This window comes from Ascaphus truei, chromosome 5 (assembly GCF_040206685.1).
Source record: "Ascaphus truei isolate aAscTru1 chromosome 5, aAscTru1.hap1, whole genome shotgun sequence".
NCBI lineage: Eukaryota > Metazoa > Chordata > Amphibia > Anura > Ascaphidae > Ascaphus > Ascaphus truei.
In genome coordinates, this window is record NC_134487.1 from 126,681,933 (window position 1) to 126,705,028 (window position 23,096).

Genomic DNA, 23,096 nt, shown 5'->3' on the forward strand with positions numbered 1-23,096 from the left:
CCAGGAGAATAGTCAGAGTCCGAGGTGCCGAGGTCAAGGTTTGGAGCCAGTAGAGAAGTAGATTGTCCGTTTGCCGTGGTCGGGGATGGAGAAGGTCGGAAGGTCTGAGGTAAACTGGGGTCAATAATCCAGAGCAGGGTCCAAAGTCTAGCCAGGTCGGTACACAGGGAGGCAAGCAGCAACAAGGTTAGAAGCACAGAGAACACAAGGCAGAGACAAAGACGTGGGAACACAAGGCTACCAATAACTATGCTCAGCCAAAGAGGAAGTGACAGAGCTGAGCTTATATAGTAACAGGAGACTAATGAGAGAAGGGGGTGGAGCGGAGGAGTGGCCTCTGCAGAGGCAGGGATAGACTGAGCGAAGCAGGAGACAGGTGAGGAAGATGTTAGTGTTGACACGCAGCTGGGGAGCTGTGCACGCGCATCACATGTGTGCATCTCGTGGGGCGGCCGCGCGTTGCAAGCGGAGGAGCAGAGCCAAACTCCAAGCGAACCTTGAAAGCCCTCCGTGGGCGCACGCGCTCTGTAAGGTGTGCTGGAGACTGCACAGCAGGAGGCAAAGAGGAAGCACGCCGCGAGGGAAGCGCTCTCTGACCGCTTGCAACAGAATGCTGTGCAGCAGTAGGTAAGGAGGGAACACATCGCAGGGGCTGTGTTCCCCGATTCCTTACAGGGAGAGAGACACAGCATGGCATGGAGAAGAGAGACAGAATGGGGGAGAGAAAGAGACAGAGAATGGGGGGGGGAGATATAGACACAGAGAATGGGGGAGAGAGAGAGAGACACAGAGAATGGGGGAGAGAGACACTGTCACGCCTGTATGCCCGCAGACCAGGCAAGACCCCAATACTGAGGTGGGAACGGTATTACCACACACCCACAGCAGTGGGGGCAAGCGCGGAGTGTGGTATGGCGTTGCTGGGCCTGTAGGAAAATAGTATTATACTTGCAACGTCCTTGATGGTAAAACATAAGAATGGTCATGTCCGTGCGCCAAAGTCCAGGGGTACAGAAAGCAGAGTAGTCAAAGTTCGTAAGCCAAGTCCATGGGTTCCAGAGGTCAGCAAGGTAGAGTTCGTAGCAAGGTTCAAGGGGTACAGAGAGCAGAGTAGTCCAGGACGAGCAGGGGTCAAAGCAAGGGAAATCCAAAGATACACAGGAGCAGGTACAGGCTGGAACACAGAGAGAACAAAGCATAGGACACGGATAACAGGAACTATGCAGAGCGATGATAGAGAGGGCAGACAGGGATTATAAAGGAGGGAACACCAATGGGAGAGAGAGAGGAGGAGCAGAGAGGGAAGTGGGAGACAACAGGGATAGGTCAGGAGGACAGAAGGAGGAGACAGAGGGGTCAGATAGAGAGATAGCTTGCAGGGCATGGGAGGAGGAGCCAAGAGATTGACAGGCCTTAGAAGAGGAGCGTGTGTCTTTTTAATAAATCAGTTCTGTACTATGAGAAAATACTTGCATTTTTTTTAAACAACACTCAATTACATTTTTAATGTATTACAATGTAACAAGAAGCGTCGGCAAACGCTCTTCGTGTATGCACATGTCCAAAAACTGGGACAGCACCAGAAAAAGTCGGGACAGAGCCCTAAAATCCGGGACTGTCCCGGCTAAACCGGGACATCTGGTCACCCTACCTTTGATTGAGCCACCTGTGCTGAAGCAGGGCTATCCTGAAAACCTGATCTGTTTGCGAAGCTTGAGGCCTGGAGTTGAACACCCCTGTGGTATTGTACAGTTAGGGTCAGGTTCAGTAGCTGGCATCTGTAGCATACATTGCGATTTTTAAAAGAAAAAACATTGAAAACATATTTTCTGATGGTGAATTTTATGTGCTAGATATGAATGCGTGGTCGGGCGCAATTCGGGAGACTCCTGGACATTACAGGAGTGTTGCCAAGTATGGAATATCAGGGTTTCTACCACATTTCGTAATTTAAAGCTGAATTATTAACACTTAGAAAATAAGTGCATGTTGAGGATAAAGCATGAGTATTACCCCAAAGTAAGTACAAAACAAAAAGAACAGGATTTTCTGATATATTAAGTCATTGCATACAATTTACTGTTGAAACATATTTATTATTGTTTAATGTTTTGTCTCTGAATTATTTATTTTAAATATACATTCAGTTTTCCTTTGCTTGGGGTTCGACCATTAATTTCCACCACAAAAACACCACTGCTTTTAGTGTAATCAAATAACCTGTGTCACCATCAGTACCCAGCGGTCCTAAGTGGGACCGCACCTTTAATGTGACATCAGCGGTCACGGGCTATCTGCAGGTGCGCCCTCTAGCGGCGCCCTTCCCGTATCCATCGCATCGACTTTTGACTTCCTCTGCCTGTGCGGGGAAATAAACGTCACCTTTCCCCCTTATGTTTCCATCCCTGTTGTGCAGGATCGGCGCTCTGCTGCTCGGGTCTGGTTCCGGGATGACTGCTTGCCGGCTCCTTGGCCCTCCTCCTCCTCCTCCTCCCGCGGGCTCCACGTGATTGAGCGGCCGGACTGGTGTCTCGCGGGAGGGGATGCTGCACGCGGGCCGGACCCTGGAGCTGCAGGAGGAGACGGCTGTGCGGCGAGGGTAGGGTATGCTGCTGAAGCTGCTGCAGAGACAGACCTATACCTGCCTGTCCCACAGGTATGGGCTGTACCTCTGCTTCGGGGGTATGGTTCTGATGATCGTCTCCGCCCTGCAGTTTGGAGAGGTCGGTAACCTTTACCTTGCTCCCCTCCTTCAACTGTGTCTGATTACAGATCCGGGGGGTACTTGCCTGTGTGCTGCTGCTGATCCTGGCGCACCAGGCATATCCTGGTGACTACTGTTTCATGTTTATGTATGTAGCCTCATGTGAGCCAGAAGTATCCAATAACATTGATAAGTATGCTCATAATAAACAATAGATTGTAAGCTCCACGGGGCAGGGACTGTGCCTGCAAAAATGTCTGCAAAGCATTACGTAAAACTAGCAGAGCTATACAAGAACAAACTATTATTATTATAACATTAACATAGGTTCATATAATGTATACCCTGTTCACTTGTGTAACTATTTATAACCATGTATTATTTGTCTTAACTCTGTGCCCAGGACATACTTGAAAACGAGAGGTAACTCTCAATACTTCCTGGTAAAATATTTTATAAATAAATATAGTTGGATATACCAGGTCTGTATTCTTTGCTGGAACCAAATATAATCATTATATTTGGTATAAATAACACATAGACTTACTAGTAATTGCTAATATCTATATTTATTTTGGCATATATGCCATGCTTTTATACATTTTTTTTTAATGTCTTGAGCACACTAAATATTGTAATGTATGTGTGTATACACACACACATGGAGGGCAGTCACGGTTACTTTATATCAATTGCCTGGGTGCTCAATCTCAACATTGTTGAATTAACTCATGACTTCCAAGTGAGAGAAATTATTTTATTTGTAAAAATTGATGTTTTGGTCAACAACTTGGACCTTTATCAAAATATGCGCACAGTGACCAAACAACCTTTTTATAGAGTCCCAAGCTGAGAATACACCCGCTTCCCTTCAATGAAACTGATTGTTGCTAGGCAACCTCTCACCTGTTTAGTAACATCTGCCATGTTTAACCCATAACTAGATTTCTGGCAAAACTGAAGTTTTGGGCATGTTTTGCTCCGTCTTGTCACTGGTGTCTTTATCAATCTGTCACCTGCATGCTTCCTAACTAGCACATGTTGGCAGCTCAACATATGTTAGTATGAAGACTGAGCATATCTTAAGCTTTCCTGTTGATATTACAGTGAAACGTATGAGAAGGGGCTTAAGTTTGAACTGTGACTGTGCTCTTAACTGCAATAGAAAAAAAAGAAAAACTACTTCCCTTTGGTAAACGGTCTGTGACACAAGGTTTATTTGTGCCTCAACATCCCTTGACCGTTGCACTTCTGGATGAGTAAGAAGGCAGCAAGTAGTTGAAGTAGAACCGCAGGGCTAAAGATTTCATGCCGCACAATGGAGTACATTGATAAACCACAAATAATGGACTGCACGTTTTTATGCCGCAGTAATTCTGTACACAAAAATGTCGTTAATGGATGTGGTTTGGTTGTATGTATTCTGCTGCTTTTATACGGTCACAATTCAGTAGCACTCCAGTAGTAAATATGAAGGTTAAAATCACTACAAGGTGTAAAGATAACGTTTTAGTTAATAGATGAATAATGAATATCATGAAGTATATACTTATTGATTTTCCTTTGGTGCTTATACCTGAGCAAAGAATGTTGGTTAATGAAAGATCACTTATACATGAAGTGTTAATGGAAGTCCTCTTTCAGTTCACACTCTTTATAATGTTTCTCCCCCAATATAAAGAGAAATGTACTGCATGATTTCACTCGAGTGTGTGTTTTGAGGCTAAAACATGAAATGTAAACACGACTTGCAGAATCTTTGGTTGGGCTGGGTAAATGCAGTTTTGCATACAAATCAATTCTACAACTGTTAAGAACTCCTCAAATAAACCACAGTGCATGGTGATTACTGGTAATGAAGTCAAGCAGGATCTTGCTTTTGTATTAGGGCACCTTTTTGAAGGATGTCAACGTCAAAATAATTAGGACCCGGCACAAGTAGCATTTTAACCCCCTACACCAGGGGTGGCCAACGCCAGTCCTCAAGGGCCACCAACAGGTCAAGTTTTCAGGATATTCCTGCTTCAGCACAGGACTGATTGAGCCACCTATGCTGAAGCAGGGATATCCTGAAAACCTAACTCCAGTCCTCAAGTGCCACCCCTGCCCTACACTGTAAACTAAGGCAATTACATTCACACAAGTGCACTGGTGATGCCTTTAGCAATGCCAGTCAACTGAATTACCTTGGGGATTTATAAACCAGATAAAGATACACTGTTTTAGGAAGCCTTTCATTGTGAGATTCTTGTTGTAATCCATTCAGTGCCATTGGGATCTGTGACATATTGCTAAGATGTGCTGGTATTGAAGGGGTAAATACTTTGTTTTGATCAGTCACTACCAGAAACACTGGTAATGCTTTGCAAATTGTTGCTGTTCTTTTAAATCCAGGGGTGAAGCTGTAAAAGAAGCAAAATATTGAATATATTGGGTTGAATAAAATTGTTCATGTGTCTTAAGATGGCATTAGTTTGTGGCCACAATTTACAGATAGTGCGCCAAAGTTTTAATTCTGGTGAGGTGCATTGTATACTGTATTTATGCTTCATTCATATAACCCTTTCCATGCACTCACTAACCCCCCTCCCTCCCCCTCCCCGCAGCCACCCTTCGTTCGGAGAGCGGTAATACCGGACACATACATATATACGATATTACCTTTAATTTTATACTGGATGCAGGGGAAAAATACCGGACTGTCCCGTTCCAAACCAGACACCTAGCAGCAATATGCATAGGCCCTAATTCACTATGCAACCGAGCTTTCTTCCCCGTGTTCGAGCAGTAAATTGGGCTAAAATAATATTCAGCACGGAGAACACCGATGCACAGCATATTGAATAGGGGTAATAGAGATCTTGAGTTCCAGCTCAATCCTTAATGACGTTAGTCTACAATATGAAAATATGCCAATACCAATTAAGTGTTTCTCTTGTAGATGTATTGTTTATATTTCAAATGCTTGTGATGTTAAGGACCTCAAAATATTCTCAGTGTGCTTGTGGCTGGCACGATATGGTGTATGAGATCTCTAAAATATGCAAAGTTTTTATGCAATCTCGTAAGTTGCTCCCAGACAATCCTTGCAAGCGTGTGCGTTTTTGTTGGTCTCTAAACTTTTGTGCATTTTAATAAAATTGCTAGTGGTTTGTGCTTCTGCAAACTGTAGGCATAGAGAACTGATGAAATAATGTAAGAAATTAGGAAAGTGGGTCTGATCTACTGTAGGCTGGTCAGAGTTGAATCAGGCTTTTAATAACCAACATTTTCCACCAGTCTAGGACGTTTGACCATGGCCAAATTGCTGCAGGTGCTTCGCTGCAACGCGAGTCGCTTCCGGGACTACTGACCGTAGGACTCCTTACCACAGGGCACCTCAACGCTGAACATCTCAAGGCCGATTTTCATTCGTCGCCATCTTTAAAGGTCTTCAGCATCGGATCTCGCTGGCTGAGGGCCTTTCGTCGCCGGCAGGAAGATTTGATGCTGAGGACCTTTTAAAAATGGCAGCAGCGATCGACCCTGCGGTAAGGTGTCCTGCGGTCAGTAATCTGGTGGTGACTTGTGTTGCAGCGGAATGCAGCGGTGATTTGGCCGCAGCCAAATGTCCCATTCTGCTTTTTTACATAGCAGCAAATACTGGCATTGTAATACAATGAACATATTTAATTACACAACATCTCAGAGTTTTGTAAACTTCTCTCAGGTTGAGTTAAATATTTGAGTTGATCAGAGATGGCTAACTCCAGTCCTCGAGTCTCCAACAGGTCAGGTTTTCAGAATATCCCTGCACGGTCTTCAAAGTGTTCTGAAGCAGGAATATCCTGAAACCTGACTCTTGAGGACTGGAGTTGGCTACCCCTGGAATAGATTGTAGACCAAAAGCCTAACTCTCAAAACTGTAACGACAAACACTGAGGTATAAAAAATACTTCTTTAGGCTGGGGCTTGCTGTAATCCCATACCTACCTTAGAAAAAAATGCTGTAGTGATACCATTGCAGTGCGCAGAGCTCAGTTTTGACAGGCACTTGTAATAGTCTTTAAATGCCATTTTAGAGCAATATTTCTCAAAATTAATTGGTGCAATTTTTCCTGCCATGTCTGACCGTCTTTGTATTGGTTGCATCAGAGGTAAAACCTTTAGAAAGTACAGTAGTGCACAATAGTTTGTCATAGAAGGAAATGTTTAAGTGCTCTGTCAGACCAGTCCCTCTGCATTTTTTTTGTCAGGTGGGGAATGCTGCTCAATGTCCATGGTAAGACTATGGATTTCTTGTCGTATTTGATTTTTTTCCTTCAATGTTTAAAGCAGCAATTTTTTTTAATGGTACTTTAACCAATGTGTCATCTTGAGTTAAACTCCTGAACTCTGGGGGACACGCTGATTCTCGAGTTATGTGCAGGTAAAAGTGCAGATGAAAAGAATAAAAATCAATTTGGCCTAAAACGCAAGATTGACCTTGGTGGCCATATTGTGTCCACTGGACAAAAATACCCGCACCGGCAGATACTCGAGAGACCGGGGTATCCCTGGAGGTTGAAGTATCGCAGATCTGCTATGGGGGACCCCATGATTCAGGCAATGTACGAAAAGAAGAAAACGAGCAGCACAGATTGCAGCTATAAGATATTTGCATTATATTAGTGATGAGTGCAGCAGGAACATGCTTTTAAGATGCGTACAAAAGCAGTGCAGCAAAAGCTGGTCGTCTTTACAGGCAGTATTTCCTAGCTACTGTATATACTGGTGCATAGATAAGTGTAAACATTTCCAAACTGCCATTCATTCCACTTCCTTCCTATACTTCTCTGTTTTTCACCCTTGTGATAGAGAGTTACAGATGGTAGATACAGATAAGTCATCTTGGTTAACTGGCCACTGTGCATTTTGTATCAGTTCATGTTTGGCAAAGTGACTCACTATCTCAGAGCAGCCTACCACCTACTCATTCTGTAGGTGTAGACCTTCGAAGGGACTTGCAAATTAAAAGCGGGTTGCTTGACCCAGCGTCCCGTGGTAAGGACCAGTTTCTTCCATGTCATTGTAGCTAACACAAGTCAGGATTGTTTTAATCTATTTGAATTATGATCATTTGTCAGCCAGTCGTTGGGTATAATTAAATGAACTCTTTTTTTTTTTACACTACAATTAGTTTTTGTTTTCACTTCCTACTCAAACTTTCAAGATCTTTACAGTCTCTTCTTGGGATGCATTGCCTTGGTATGGAATAATTATATACAACTACTTCTATGTAGAATGTAGAATTGCCATGTTGTTGTTCCATCAAAAGGTATGACAACCTGCAATGAACCAGGAGAAATCTGGACCTATACTATGCTCTTTGGATTGCGTTTTAGAAAGATTTAAGCAAAATTTATAATGTAAAAATAGGAAGGGGTTGAAGCTTTCTAAAATGCATACCCTGTTCTTTAAACACAACATGTATTTGTACGTTTTCAAATAAAGTTGTGGTACGTTGGGTGTGAAAATAAGTAGTATTACTCTGCATCCCCCAGTACTGTACCATCACACTTTGACCACTGAACCTCTACAAAGACGAAGAAATAATAAAATAATAATAAAAAGATGATTGTTAACTCTCTGCTCCTTTTTGCAAACTGGCTAACCAAAATTAAAATCCTGCTATTACTTTTTGCTGTAATGTTTTAAACTCTTTAATATTTAGAAAAAGAGTAACACTAAAAGTGTTTTTCGATTTAAATACAACTTTTGAGTGCTACTCTTTTTCTGAGTATTATGCCTGGGAGTTTCCCCAGGAGTTTCTGCACCCACAAGTATTGTTTGAGTACTTATTGAAGTGCAAGTCTACACTTTTCACTTAAACTCTTTAATGCCAGAATAGCTACTGTCACATTAAAGGCTCGTGCCTCACATCTGCTTATTTGCACTGTAGTCAGTGTAAGTTATCTTATCTTACATAAGGTATTTCTTTATATCTTCAAATGCCTACATTTTCCCCAAACCTATATTGATTTAACAAAGACTGTTTAAATATATTGGGGCTATGCATCAAGTTAATCTTGTACCTGTGGTGCCCTGTCCTCATCAGAAATATGTATCAGGGTATCGACATTTTTCTCCATTAAGGCTAATTTCTGCCTGGCTTAACTCTTACTTGAACCAGGGGGCCCCTGGAGCTCATCAGTAGTCTCCCGATATCCAGGCCCCCTGGTTCCCGGAGAGGTGAACTAGGGATGGACAAGCTGTGACCCGAGCAAAGTGGGAAACAATATTTCCACCAGGGTCAGCGCTTGCTCCAGCAGCCAATAGAAAAGCGTTGACACCATAGAACCATAGATAGCCTTCTATTGGTAACCCCGGCAGCTACTGTATATTTATGTTTTTTCTTTGTGTGTGTCAAAACCAGCACAAACAATTAACATTTAGTAGGACATCGGATAATAGGGGACCACAGATGAGCTCTGTTCCCCCTCCGCCTGCCCCCTCGGTTCAAGTAAGATTTAAAAACCCACCTGTGCAAGCCTTGCTGCCTAGCACATTTGTGTTGAGGAACTTGATCGGCAAATGTAATGTTTGCTGCAGCTTAAAAACAGCAGAAAAACGATCTTGAAGCTTCATACACCATCAGCATGCAACTATACTGTATATCACAAAACCGGGATAGATATATTTCCCTATACACCTATTCAAACTTTTTAAGCAGACTTATTTATTTACTTTTACCATCATTACTACAGTTTGGTATTAATACTGTTTTTCAGGTTGTCCTGGAGTGGAGTCGGGACCAGTATCATGTTTTGTTCGATACCTACAGGGACAACATTGCTGGAAAGTCATTTCAAAATCGGTAAGAATGTTTTTTTAATTTATTTTATACTGTTTGAGTTAGGAGTTTCGTGTGTGTGTGTGTGTGTCACTCATCTCCTACAACCTTTTCACTACCTGGTCATGTTATACATCGATGGAAAGCACTTTGCGAGTACCTGCCACAAAATTGGTGGATTTGTGCTTTCTTTTCACCGCAGAAAATCGCCCAAACCGTATGTCTTCACTCATCACTAGGCTGTGTTTCTTTTCCCACTTCCCCCCTCCGGTAGTCTTAAAATTTACTTAAAAGCTTAGGATTGAAAGCAGGCACTAAATTACTGTTCAATCGTACAAACCAAATGCCATTTGTCCAAAGTGCGTATGATTTTGTGGAGTTCGTTACTGGCTCAGCTTTGCTTTCCCTTTGTCGCAGGTGCTATCAGTCAGTGTTAACCTTTAGTTTTATTCCTCAGTGTAGTGTTGATTTTCTTTAAAACCCATGAATTATTTGTGTTAAATTTCCACCTGATCAGCGCTTGCAGAGGTACTTTTCCTCCAAGGCAGTGGTTCCCGCTCTTTTTAAACTGGATACCCTAAAAGCATATATTTTTCCTTTGGAACCCCCATTGTGTAATTGGTGCACAAAGCAAAATGATAAAAAGTCCCATTTGAAAGAAAAAAAGCTTTCCAACAGTGGAATGCAGTGTATTGATGCAGGGAAACTGAACTCTGTGTACATATCACAGTCTTGGTTCTTAACACGTTGGTTTAAGGAATCTGGATAGAGGTGAGGTTGAGCGTAAAGTACTCATGCATGAGAGTAGTTTGGTGACCCTGATTAACTTGACCTGTATGGCGCCCAAGGATGACAACCCAAAGTGGACCGCAAACAGTTCTTCCTTGGATTGTTCCCGGTCTGTTATGCTGATGCGTGGCTCCTGAATATTCTCACGGCACTCCAGCATGTATGTGGATGATAAAGACAAAAACAGGGAACTAATAGTGCATTATCTTTGACTACTTAGTCCAGAGGTAAACAGTACTGCAATTCAAAATGGACTGAACACTTCAGTGCTAAGATAACAAATTCCATAAGAATATTATTTATTGGGTTGGTAAAACAATCAAATATTGCTATAAGATAATATGCAGCAAAGTGAGCTACGATGTGTAATTAGCTCCAATGAATCCTGATAGGACCAACTCTCTGGCAATGTTAAAATTGAAATCCTACTTACAATTATCCCCTCGAACTTGCACCTTGTAAGTTGGTTTCTTTACAACTGGAATCTCCCGTCTGTTTTCTCCATGTAGAGCGGTGTCCTCCTCATGTGGTATTTTGTTATCATACCCATTCTGGTTGTGGAGAAAATCAGCTAGACTAGTTGGGTAGCCTACTGGACTTCAAGGACTATTGGAATTGTATTAATATTAGTGCTTTTTTTCCCACTGACCCTGATTAAGTTACTACTTAATCAGGGTTGCCTACACTTTACTGCGGACCCCTCATGTGACCCTTGTGGTAGGACATAGTTTTGAATCGGGGATAATATTTAATTCATTGTAATTAAGGGCTAAAAATAGTGGTAGAACAGGAGATCTAAAAAGACAAATAGAGTAATTTTTATCACTGTCAGTAGGTCTTGACTTATGATTACCTACAGGGGTACACAGGCAGACACTTTTGAGTACAATGATATACAACTGTGTAATGATGTGTAAATAGTAAACACCAGTATATCCCGGCTCAAGTTGCTAATCTTTTTAAATCACGTAGTGAAATAATGTATGAGAACAGTATTTCAACTTTAAATAACATATAATTAAATCATCACAAATAGTTGTTTCACATAAGGATTGAAGTTGAATCCACGTTTACGTTTACAGATACTCTTCACCAGAGGAAGCCAGAAATGGTAGTTTTTCAACAGGGGTTCCTAGGGACTCTTGGGTTTCGTGGGCCTTCTTAAAGGGTTCCCTGAAATTTTTAGGTCATTTTGAAAATTGTATCAAATGCAAAAGAATTTACAATGCATCTGGTCTCAGACGCACTATTAGAGAGGATTGGGGTCCTTAGCGCATCTGATATTTGATACATTGTATTAGAGTGTTGGGGTGCCTTACAATGGATCTGACCTCAGACGCGCTATTAGAGAGATTTGGGATTCCTTAGGGCTGTTATATATAGGATGCGGCCGCGCATTCCTATGCGAACGAGTGTGTGAGTGTGTGTGTGTGTGTGGTTATTCTGCAGTTATTTACCCCGTCACACACACACACACACATCCATTCATACACACCAATACATACATTTGAGCGCAGGCAGCTGCGCGAAAAGATGAATTTCTTCATCTTTGCCGCTGTCTGTCGGCTCCCCTCTCCCTGCCGTGCGCGCTCGCGGCACATCTATAGAAAAGCTGACGCTGACTAACGTCAGCCAACTAAAAATCTGCGCGCGCGCGCGCACGGTGTAGCGCCCGCCACTATAAAACGGGCCTTACAATGCATCTGGTCACAGACGTGCTATTAGAGAGGGTTGGGGTTCTGCAGAATTTCACAATAGAATTAGAGTTCCTCAACCAAAAAAAGGTTAAACACTGTGGTAGATACTGTATATAATTTCCTCTCGTGGAACTGCAAGGGTACTGTTTAAAAAAAAAATATATATTTTATTATTTTTCTTTTACAGAATTGTAATTGGGGTCCCCTGGAACTGGGCCCCTGGTTCCCGAGATACTGATCAGTTTAGTGCATGTGTTTTCATCCCCTCAGTAAAAATCTTGTGGTTCAATAAGAAACTGTAATGTCATTGGGGTGGGTAACATAGCTGTTTTAATGTGTATGAGGAAACACTGGTAACTAAACCAGAAAGTATCTCCGGGACGGTCCCCACAACTAAAATAAATAGCGCTGCTTAGCTCCAGAGACCCCAGTGACAATTACATAAAAAGAGGGGGGGGAGCTAAATCTGGCAGGATTGCTGCTCTGAGTGACCTTCACCAGCAATAAAACGAGAGCGATAGCAGGATAGCAGTTTAGAGCTATAGTGGTTTCTCATAGTTACATAGTAGATGAGGTTGAAAAAAGACATAGGTCCATCAAGTTCAACCTATGCTAAATTTAGACAACAGATACTTTATCCTATATCTATACTTACTTATTGATCCAGAGGAAGGCAAACAAAAAACCCCATTAAGGGGAAAAATGAATTCCTTCCTGACTCCAAGAATTGGCAATCGGATTAATACCTGGATCAACATCCTTCCCATGTATAATTATTTGGTATATCCCTGTATACCTTTCCCATCTAAAAAGATGTCCAACCTTTTTTTGAACAAATCTATTGTATCTGCCATCACAGTCTCCATGGGTAATGAATTCCACATTTTAACTGCCCTTACTGTAAAGAACCCTTTCCTTGTTGCTGGTGAAATTTCCTTTCCTCCAACCTTAAGGGATGGCCCCGAGTCCTTTGTACTGCCTGTGGGATGAATAGTTCTTTTGAAAGCTCCTTGTATTGTCCCCGAATATATTTGTATATAGTTATCATATCCCCTCTTAGACGCCTCTTTTCTAATGTAAATAAATCTAATTTAGATAGCCTCTCCTCATAAGTTAGATTGTCCATCCCCTTTATTAATTTGGTGGCTCTTCTCTGCACTCTCTCTAGTTCCATAATGTCTTTTCTTAGGATTGGTGCCCAAAATTGTACTCCATATTCAAGGTGTGGTCTTACTAGTGCTTTGTAAAGGGGCATAATTATGTTTACTTTCCTTCCATCCATTGCCCGTTTGATGCAAGATAAGATCTTGTTTGCCTTTGCAGCTACTGCATGACATTGGGCACTATTGCTAAGCCTGCAGTCTACAAGCACTCCTAAATCCTTCTCCATCAAGGATTCCCCCAATATATCTCTATTTCATTTGTAAGTCGCCTTTTTATTCTTGCATCCCAAATGCATAACCTTACATTTATCTGTATTAAACCTCATTTGCCATTTACCTGCCCATGTTTCCAGTATCTCCAAGTCCTTCTGAAGAGAAATTACATCCTGCTCTGATTCTATTACCTTACACAATTTAGTATCATCAGCAAAGATTAAGACTTTGCTCTCGATTCCAACCTTAAGGTCATTAATAAACAAGTTAAAAAGCAGGGGTCCCAGTACCGATCCCTGAGGTACTCCACTCACGACTTTAGCCCAACCTGAAAAAGTTCCATTTATGACAACCCTCTGTTGTCTGTCCTTTAACCAGTTTTCAATCCAGGTGCATATGTTATTACTGAGTCAAATTTTCTTTATTTTTTACACCAACCTCGTGTGAAACCGTATCAAAAGCTTTTGCAAAATCTAAGTAGACCACATCAACTGCATTACCCTGGTCTAAATTCCTACTTACCTCCTCAAAGAAACAAATAAGGTTAGTTTGGCAAGATCTATCCTTCATAAATCCATGCTGACTATTACTAAAATTTTGTTTTCCATTAGGTATTCCTGAATATTATCCCGTATTAAACCTTCAAGTAGTTTCCCTACTATTGAAGTCAGGCTTACAGGTCTGTAATTTCCCGGTTGTGATCTAGCTCCCTTTTTAAATATAGGCACCACATCTGCTTTACGCCAATGTTGTGGTACTGAGCCTGTGGGAATGGAGTCCTTGAATATTAAATATAATAGTTTGGCTATTACTGAGCTTAACTCCTTGAGAACTCTTGGATGTATTCCATCGGGGCCAGGTGCCTTATTTACTTTATTTTTTTCAAGTCGCTTATGAACTTCTTCCTCAGTTAACCAATTGTTCATTAATATGGAGGTTGTGGCTTCTTCCTGCGGCACTACTTTTGAACTTGATTCTTCCCTGGTAAACACAGAGGCAAAGAATTTGTTTAATACCTCAGCTTTTTCCTTATCTCCAATAATCTGCCTACCCATCTCACACTGAAAGGGTCCTATATTTTCTTTTCTCATTTTTTTGTTATTAAGGTACTTAAAGAACTTTTTAGGGTTGACCTTTCTATTGCAATCCTTTTTTCATTATCCATTTTTGCTAATTTGATTGCCCTTTTGCAATTTTTGTTACATTCCTTATAATTCTGATACGATGTCTCCGTCCCTTCTGACTTAAAGAATCTAAACGCCTTCCTCTTCTTGTCCATTTCCTCCCCTACCTGTTTATTTAGCCACATTGGTTTTGACTTATTTCTTTTATACTTATTACCCAAGGGTATACACTGATAAGTGTGCTTTTCTTACAATGCCCATTTATCTTCTACATTTTTCCCACTCTGTCAGGATAATTAAAATCCCCCATTATGCAAACATGACCCAGTTTTGATGCCCTTTCCATTTGCAAAAGTATTTTAGCTTCCTCAATCTCACAGATATTTGGTGGTTTATAGCATATTCCCACAAACATTTTCTTAATACTTTTACCTCCACTGCTAATTTCTATCCCCAAAGTCTCTACATTTTCATCATTCCCTTCATAGACATCATCCCTTATAATAGGTTTTAGATCCGGTTTAACATATAAACATACTCCACCTCCCCTTCTATTTGTTCGATCCTTCCGAAAAAGGGAATAACCCTCTAAATTAACTGTCCAGTCATGAGTTTCATCCCACCATGTTGCAGTAATGCCTATGATATCATACTGCTCCCTTGCAGCTATTAATTCTAGCTCCCCCATTTTATCTGTCAGGCTCCTTGCATTAGCAAGCATGCATTTCAGTTTTTTTTCAGCCTGTACTATTATCTTATCTGCTCCTTCCTTTCTGCGCCCACTTGGTTTAGTCTTTAGAAGTTTTCTACTATTATCTGTATTTACTATAGGTGTCTCACTGCTTGTCAAACTCGCACTTGCCCCCATTCTACCTCCATACCACCTTGTATCCTCCTCTATTCCATTTAGTTCATTATCTGTTTCATTCCCCTCCCCATCCTAGTTTAAAATCTCCTCCAACCTTTTTAGCATTCTCCCCCCTAGCACAGAAGATCCCTCTTCATTGAGGTGCAATCCGTCCCTAGAATATAGATGGCACCTCTCAGAAAAGGATCCCAGTGCTCTAAAAACCCAAACCCCTCCTTCCTGCACCACTTTCTTAGCCATGCATTAACCTCCCTGATCTCTGACTGTCTCCCTGCGGTAGTGCATGGCACTGGTAGTATTTCAGAAAATACTACCTTGGAGGTCCTTGCCTTAAGCTTTTGGCCTAGATCCCTGTAATCGTTTTTTAGGACGCTCCATCTTTCTCTAACTTTGTCATTGGTGCCAACGTGTACCAAGACCGCCGGGTCAATCCCAGCCCCCACCCCCCCCAACAATCTGTCTACCCGATCCGCAATGTGCCGAACCCGAGCACCCGGGAGACAACAAACTGTTCGGTTCATGCGGTCACGGCAACAGATTGCCCTATCTACCTTCCTAATAATGGAGTCCCCTACCACCACAATCTTTCTTTGTATCTGATCATCCTGAATCCCCACTGTGCTGGAGGAACTATTCCCCTGGCTGCTAGATGAATCAGTCTCCCCCAGCCTTGCCATTTCTGCCCCGACATTCCCAATATCTTCACTCAACACGGCAAATCTATTGGGATGTGTCAGCTCAGAACCGACCTGCCTCTCCCTATTGCTCCTGCTTCCCCTTCTAACTGTCACCCAGCTACCCACCTGCTCCTCACTAACAGCGCCACCATCTGCACCACTAGTCGAAGCAAGGGCCTGCTCAGTGAGCTCTAATTCCCTTTCAAGATTGCCAATGTCCCTCAATATTGCAAGTTGCCTCTTCAGATCAGCAATCTCTGATTCTAAAGAGACCACCTGCTCACACCTCTCACAGCGGTATGCTCCTTGGAACAGCTGCTCCAAGTGCACATACATGTGGCAAGATGTGCATTGAGTGGCATTTTCAATCCTGCTCATTCTAGCAACTATGAAGTTTAGAAGTACTAATAGTAAACTGTACTTCAATATACTATACCGTGTTTAACCGCTTCCTTGTTCAAACTGCTTCTGGTTCTAACTGCACACACTTTAAACAACCACACGGATCAGTCAGTACACGCAAGCTCAGGATTTGTTAGAAGCCTCATTTTAAATAACAATACCCACCAGGTGTGTTAGGTTATCAATTAACTAACTCCCCCCCCCCCCCCCCCCCCCCACACACACTGCAGGTGTGTTAGGCCAGCCAATTAACCAACCACACCCACTCTGCCTCAGGCAGGAGAAAGGGGGAAAAAAAGTTACAGGCTTGAAATTACAGCACACTTTAAAAATAAATGAACCCACTGCACACTCCCCAAAAACAGCCACCCCTGCTAGTATACCCTGTACTTCCCTTTCCTTCTGGTTCTAACTGCAAACACTTTAAATAACCAGCACTTCAAATCAACCATACGGATCAGTCAGTACACGCCCACTGAATGCTACGTAAGAAGAGGGCAGGGAGCAGTTTGTGTTGACACATTGTTCCATTTTCTGCTTGCATTACCGTGCTGTAAAATAAATTACTACATGTTGATAGCTAGAAAAATTCACACCACCTCCGACATTTAAAAAAAAAAGAAAAAAGCTCTAAATTTGCAGAATTTAATACTTCTCAGGTAACTTCTTAACTCCTGATACTACCTAAATCACAAACTGCCTTTGCATCTCCTTCTGAAAGTGTTTTATTTATACTGTAACCTTTGTAACAGTCGATGTTTGTGGCTTGTCTTAGGCTGTGCCTGCCCATGCCCATTGATGTGGTATACACCTGGGTGAACGGCACAGATCCAGACCTGATCAAGCTGTTAGAAGAAGAACGAGAACAGATGGAAGAAGACCAGAGGGTTATGAGGTAGCGATGACCACAGACCCCTATTACATTACTATAAAGTATTCTCAGAATATTCAGACACTCCAGTTGTATAAATACCACATATTGGCCCATAACTAATAAATGGCGCTATGCTAGAAGACACCTTTTATTATCCTTTAAAGGGAATGGGCCTTAATGTGTTTTAATGCATAGAATTGCTAATAAATATGGGTCACTAAGCTGTAAATACCACTGCAACAAAATGTACTCTCTTATTTCTGTTTAGGGAAATCCTTGGAAGAAACAAAACAGAGCCAACAAAGAAAAGGTAAATAAAGTAGCAGAACAGTAATATGTGTTCATTAATTTCATACCAGTAAAAAGTCTGAGCCGTGCAGCATGAAGCCGTTTTATTATTAATGTGCAATGTTGTCTGATTTACTGTTCTGTGTATACTAGATAAGTCTTCAGGGATTTTCAAGCTGTGGTCCCTGAAATCGTTCAAAATCGACTTTGCTTGGCTCGTTCTTGTTATCTTTAAGTTCTCTTTCTGTCAGGCATATTCATGTTGATGGCTGTTTCAGAACCACTATTTGTAAAATGTTACACGCGTACAGAAATATACTGAGGAAACAAGATCTTGTATGAGAGACCCTAATTTGGTTTTTTTTTCTTCAAATAAAATATGAATGATTTAAGGCAGCGGTGCGCAAATTGTGGGGCGCGACCCCCAGGGGGGGCGCGACACTGCCGACGGGGGGCGCGGGGTTTACAGAGGCCCCGCGCGCTTCCCGAAGGCACTTAAATTAAGTGCCGGGGGAGCTGCAGGGCCTCTGTAAATCTAACTTACCGTGGCTCCGGCGGCTTCCTCCCTGTGTCGCCATGGCAACGCGGCGTCAAAATGACGCTGCGCGGTCATGTGACGTCACGTTGCTATGGCAACGTGACATCATTACGCCGGAGCGCGGGTAAGTTGGGGTTTGGGAGGGGGGCGCGGGAGTGAGGGGACAGCCGGCAGGGGGGCGCAGGGAAAAAAGTTTGCGCCCCCCTGATTTAAGGCACCACTTCCTTTTGCATGATGTAATGCTTCTTCCCAATAGGGTGTATTGGTGGTTATTGCATTCAGACATGTTAATTTTACACATTCAAGGGCTTCTTTACTAAGCTGTGGTAGCTGTACTTGTAATTCGACTGAGGTGAATGGGCTATGCTTGGCACATCTACCACTGTTGAGAGAATTACACCTTCAGCCCCTTTAGTGCATTTAGAACAGAAAGTGCTTGCACTGCAATGATTTGGAGTTTTGGTTAAAGTTCTATAACTTTTCTTTGTGCCCACATGTACTCTGATGTATTTGAAATATTTTACCAGAAACCATTGTATGAATAGCACTGGAAAAAAAACCGTTTTCCCCTACATTTAGTCTAAATGTTAAAGCGAGCGTCTGGGTGAGGAATAAGGTTTGTTTCTTGACTAACAAATGACTGTATTAGTTCTAGTGACAAGGAACTAGAGTGCCTGCTAACACACTGCATCCGAGTGCCGATGCTTGTCTTGGATCCTTCACTTCCTGCCAACACAACTCTAAAGGACCTGCAATCTTCCCAACCATATTTTCACTCCGCTATTAAAATATTTCATGTTGCAAAACCCAAGAACCCATCTACCAATGTTACTATCATTGTCTTTGAGACACACCTGGAAGGTAAGCGCTTTGCACACCAAACTGGATACTTCTAACGCCTTAGCACGTCTGTGATTTTATAATAATAATCCACATCCTTCTCATGTTTACTTATTTGGTATATTCCCGTATACCTTTCCTTTCTAAAAAGATGTCCAACCTTTTTTTGAAGATATCTATTATATTTGCTATCACAGTCTCCATGGGTAATGAATTCCTCATTGTAACTGTTCTTACTGCAAAGAACCCTTTCCTTTGTTGCTGGTTAAATCTCCTTTCCTCCAACCGGAGTTGTTGGTACGGTTCTTGGGATGTATAGTTCTTTTGAAAGCTCCTTGCCTTGACCCTGAATATAGTGATATATAATAGATACACATACACATACACCAAAACAAGAGGGCTCAATGCGGATATGGGGTTTCTCACACACTATCACAATTATTTGCAATTATCCTGTCTGCCTCTCTGCATCCCCTTCCCCCTCCATGCTGTTCCTTGTCACCATTTTATTACCCTTCCAATGTCTTCAAACACCACTTTCTCACCCTACCTTATCCACAGTACTGTACATCTTTGTGTTTTTTTTTTTTTCTCCTCTGCTCTCCCAACCCCAGTTTTAGTCATAGATTCCTTTGTTAATCAGTATTGCTGACCTGAGGAAAAGAGGAGAACTCTGGAAAGCTTGTCCTATGACATAAATTGTTAGTCCAAATAAAAAAAAAAGGTGTCGCCTAATACTGAAGTACTCATTTATTTTGCATTATCGCAACTGGACTAACACAGCTATTTACGTTTTACACACACACACACACACACACACACACACACACACACACACACACACACACACACACACACACACGTTCTGTGTGTATTATATATATTTTATTCCAATTACTTATATCAGTATTTTGTCTTTCTTCATTGGACGTGGTGCACTAAAGCTCAGGCTGGCATATTGCATCTTTTTAAACTAGTATAACCTTTCATTACTGGGAAACCTGCAACAATATAACCAGTAAATATAATGCAACTCGATAAATTCAATATCGATTTAAGAATATCGGGGCATTTTGAGGAGATGTTGGCGAATAACGTATTTCCTAATTTTTGGTCTCGTTAATAGGCAGATGCAAATCTGCTGAATTTGGTGTCTTTTGCATTTTTATTTTTATGAGAGGGGGGGGGGGAACCAGTAATTTTCTGTTTACTGTTTTCTGTTTACTATACTTTTCACACTGGTATCCGTAGCTTTTAGTTTACCTATATAAGCACTCCTTAATCATCTTTTAATTCTCGTTTATAGATTATGGATTATTTTTTTTTTACATAAATACATTCATGCATAAATCCCCTAATTTGGTCTTCCGCTTAATCTGAACAATGTAGGTGTTGAAATGCTTCATGCAATATTTAAATAGTGCCGACCTCCCGCCCGGCACACATTTATGCTGGGGCAAAACCTTATACATGCTCTCTAAGTGTTTGGTATGTTTCTCTTGTGGGCATCCATAGTCAAGTGGGTGTGGATAAGATACATTTGTTATTTTTGGTTTTACTGGCTTTAATTATTTTAACTTTGTACTTTGAATAGTATTGTGCATGTTACTTATTAATGATACAGATGGCAGTCCCTTACAGTAATCCTGTGATTTTTAAATATTATCAAACTCTATGGCGCTTACTCTGTAAGCTCCGTTAGTGCTGTTCAATGCGATCTGCACGGAAAGCCCAATTGACTTGAATGGGGCTTTCTGTTCCGATCGCACGGAACAGTGATACTAGACCTGAAATATATACGCTGATTATAAACACAGGAAAATAAGTTTCACAAGATCTGGGATCCTTGGTTTCAATGCTTGGGTCAGTTCTGCATTGGCATTCCAGCATTGCTGATATAACCAGTCTATGCAGATATTTTCTTCATTGGCCACTTACCTATGTTGTTTCGAAGTTGCAGGCACTAACTCATTTAGAAGAGAAAAAAATGCTGTCCTCCGCTCCAGAGGGTTGAGTCAGGCTCCTTAGAGCTCAGATATTGATTATGTAATAGAGACTTTAGGTCATATAAACATCCTCAAATTAAAGCACCTACCCAAGATATATTCCGTGAGGAGGGCAAGTAAGATATGCTTACCTCCTATATTGGTCTATGGGTCTCCTAGTGGTCGTAATAGAAGCTGCATACGTGCAGCTGGAGTCTGTTGGATGTGGATCTGTCTCGAGAGGCGTGCTTCTGGACAAATCTATGGGCAGAAAAAGTGCTGAGCACTGCAGGCAGACTAAAGGGGGGGAGGGAGGGAGGGAGCGGAAACGGACAGAAAAAGGCTTTATTCAGACACGAACATGTTTAAAAACAGAAAACATCCGAAACGGGACCTCCCACGCGTTTCACACTGCTAGGGTGCTTTCTTATGTTCGTGTTTGAATAAAGCCTTTTTCTATTTTTCATTAGTCGGGTTCCCGTGCCTCCTTTTTCAGTCTGCCTGCATAAACACTTTCTGTTTTTACTAACTCATGTTAAACTGTACTTTTTTTTTATTTGATTTTTTTTTGAAGTTTGTAATTACCTGAAACACTTGTGTAAGTACTTGTTGCACATTAATTCTTCCTTTTTATTATTTAGGAATTTATTCATAAGTTTTCTCATGTCAAATTCTAGCTCACATGGAATAATTATAAATGATAAAGAAAATGTAAGCCTACCAATACCACAGTATTTTTTACGCGCATAGGACACGTGAACTTGGACTCCATGGAGGTTTTATTTTTAAATGACTTGCATGATGTCAAAATATGTTTTTGAAGGGGTTGTACAGTTCTTAAAATAATGTGTTTTAAATGTTACTTGGGTATGATTTCAATTTGCCATGATCTTCCTTTCTGCAGCGGAAAATGCACAATTAAACTCTATATTTGAAAACGGCAAAGAGACCATATGGAGAGGATACATGGTGAGTGAAATTACGAATGCCATGTAAAGCCAGTTTTTGCTGTTTGTATCTAGAGCTGTTGCTCATTTTTTTATGTTCTTAGCTGACTTTATTTGCCTAATAAGTACAGTATTTTAGCCTGTAAATCTAGTAATATTTACAACACTTAATGTTATGGATGTATTATCAAAGGGTTCCATAGCATTTAAAGGAACAATCCAAGTGTTTTTTTTAACCTCCGTAGGTAGCCGTTCGGCTGAGCTATCTGTTTAAATCTACAGCGTCCCGCAGGCCAATAGGAAGCCAAACCTGGCATGCATATATATATATATCTATCTGGAGAGAGAGATCGATATATATATATATATCTCTATCAACCCCCTTATAATGCTATGCTTGGGGTCCAAAGAATTACATTGCGTTATAAGTCTCTTTAATAGGATAAAGGGAAATAAAAATGACATTCATGCAAGAATGTCAACAAAAATGTTGGGAGATACCTTACATAAATTGAATTTGCTTCTAGTAAGATCTGATGTGGAATTGCAGCTAATATTGTGTTCAGCAGTGAAATAGAATGACTTGGCCATTACATACAGTAGCACACTGACCTCAAACATTATGGGGCTTATTCTGTAAGCTCCGTTAGCTCTGAACAGTGCGATCTGCACGGAAAGCCCCATTGAAGTCAATGGGGCTTTCTGTGCCGATTGCACGGTTCAGCGCTATCGGAGGTTACAGAATAAGCTCCTAAGAGTCCTATATTTGGTTGATTTCAGCCATAGTGCAGACAATTTTTTTTAAATCCTTGCTGCCCAGGATTGAGAAACATGGCACTTAGAATTGAAGCAGCAATCCCCCCAGAATTAAAACAATTCTTTAACTTTGGGTCAAAACCTGCGCACAAAAGAAACTACAAATATCTTGGTACTGTGGTGTTCCTTGACATGAGCTCTGGGGGGACCCTCTGGTTACCAAGATTTTTATTTTGTTTGTTTTTGAGCCAGTTTTGACACGAATACAAATATGGCCCCCAGTTTATAAACCGAAAGGGCAACACCATTTCCCGATGTAGTAGCTACCTAGGCGAGTACCGACCGAGTGGCCATTTTGTGTCTGGTGGGCAGGGTCCCTGGAAGTCATGCGACCACAGGGCGGCTCACCCCCGATTTCAG

General features: G+C 41.5%; 1 protein-coding gene across 2 annotated transcripts in view; it reads left to right on the forward strand.

Moving 5' to 3' along the window:
* Positions 1–2,419: 2,419 nt before the first annotated feature.
* The window catches only part of GNPTAB (N-acetylglucosamine-1-phosphate transferase subunits alpha and beta), a 69,610-nt gene continuing 48,933 nt past the window's right edge, over positions 2,420–23,096 (forward strand). Inside the window, exons 1-6 of one of the 2 annotated variants that reach the window (XM_075600638.1) lie at positions 2,420–2,723; positions 9,454–9,539; positions 17,224–17,343; positions 17,591–17,632; positions 18,798–19,009; positions 21,878–21,942. In XM_075600638.1, coding sequence (XP_075456753.1) covers positions 2,607–2,723; positions 9,454–9,539; positions 17,224–17,343; positions 17,591–17,632; positions 18,798–19,009; positions 21,878–21,942 — 642 coding nt within the window. In that variant the 5' untranslated portion in view covers positions 2,420–2,606. The remainder of the gene's footprint in view (positions 2,724–9,453; positions 9,540–17,223; positions 17,344–17,590; positions 17,633–18,797; positions 19,010–21,877; positions 21,943–23,096) is intronic. The other variant, XM_075600637.1, reaches the window with a different exon arrangement.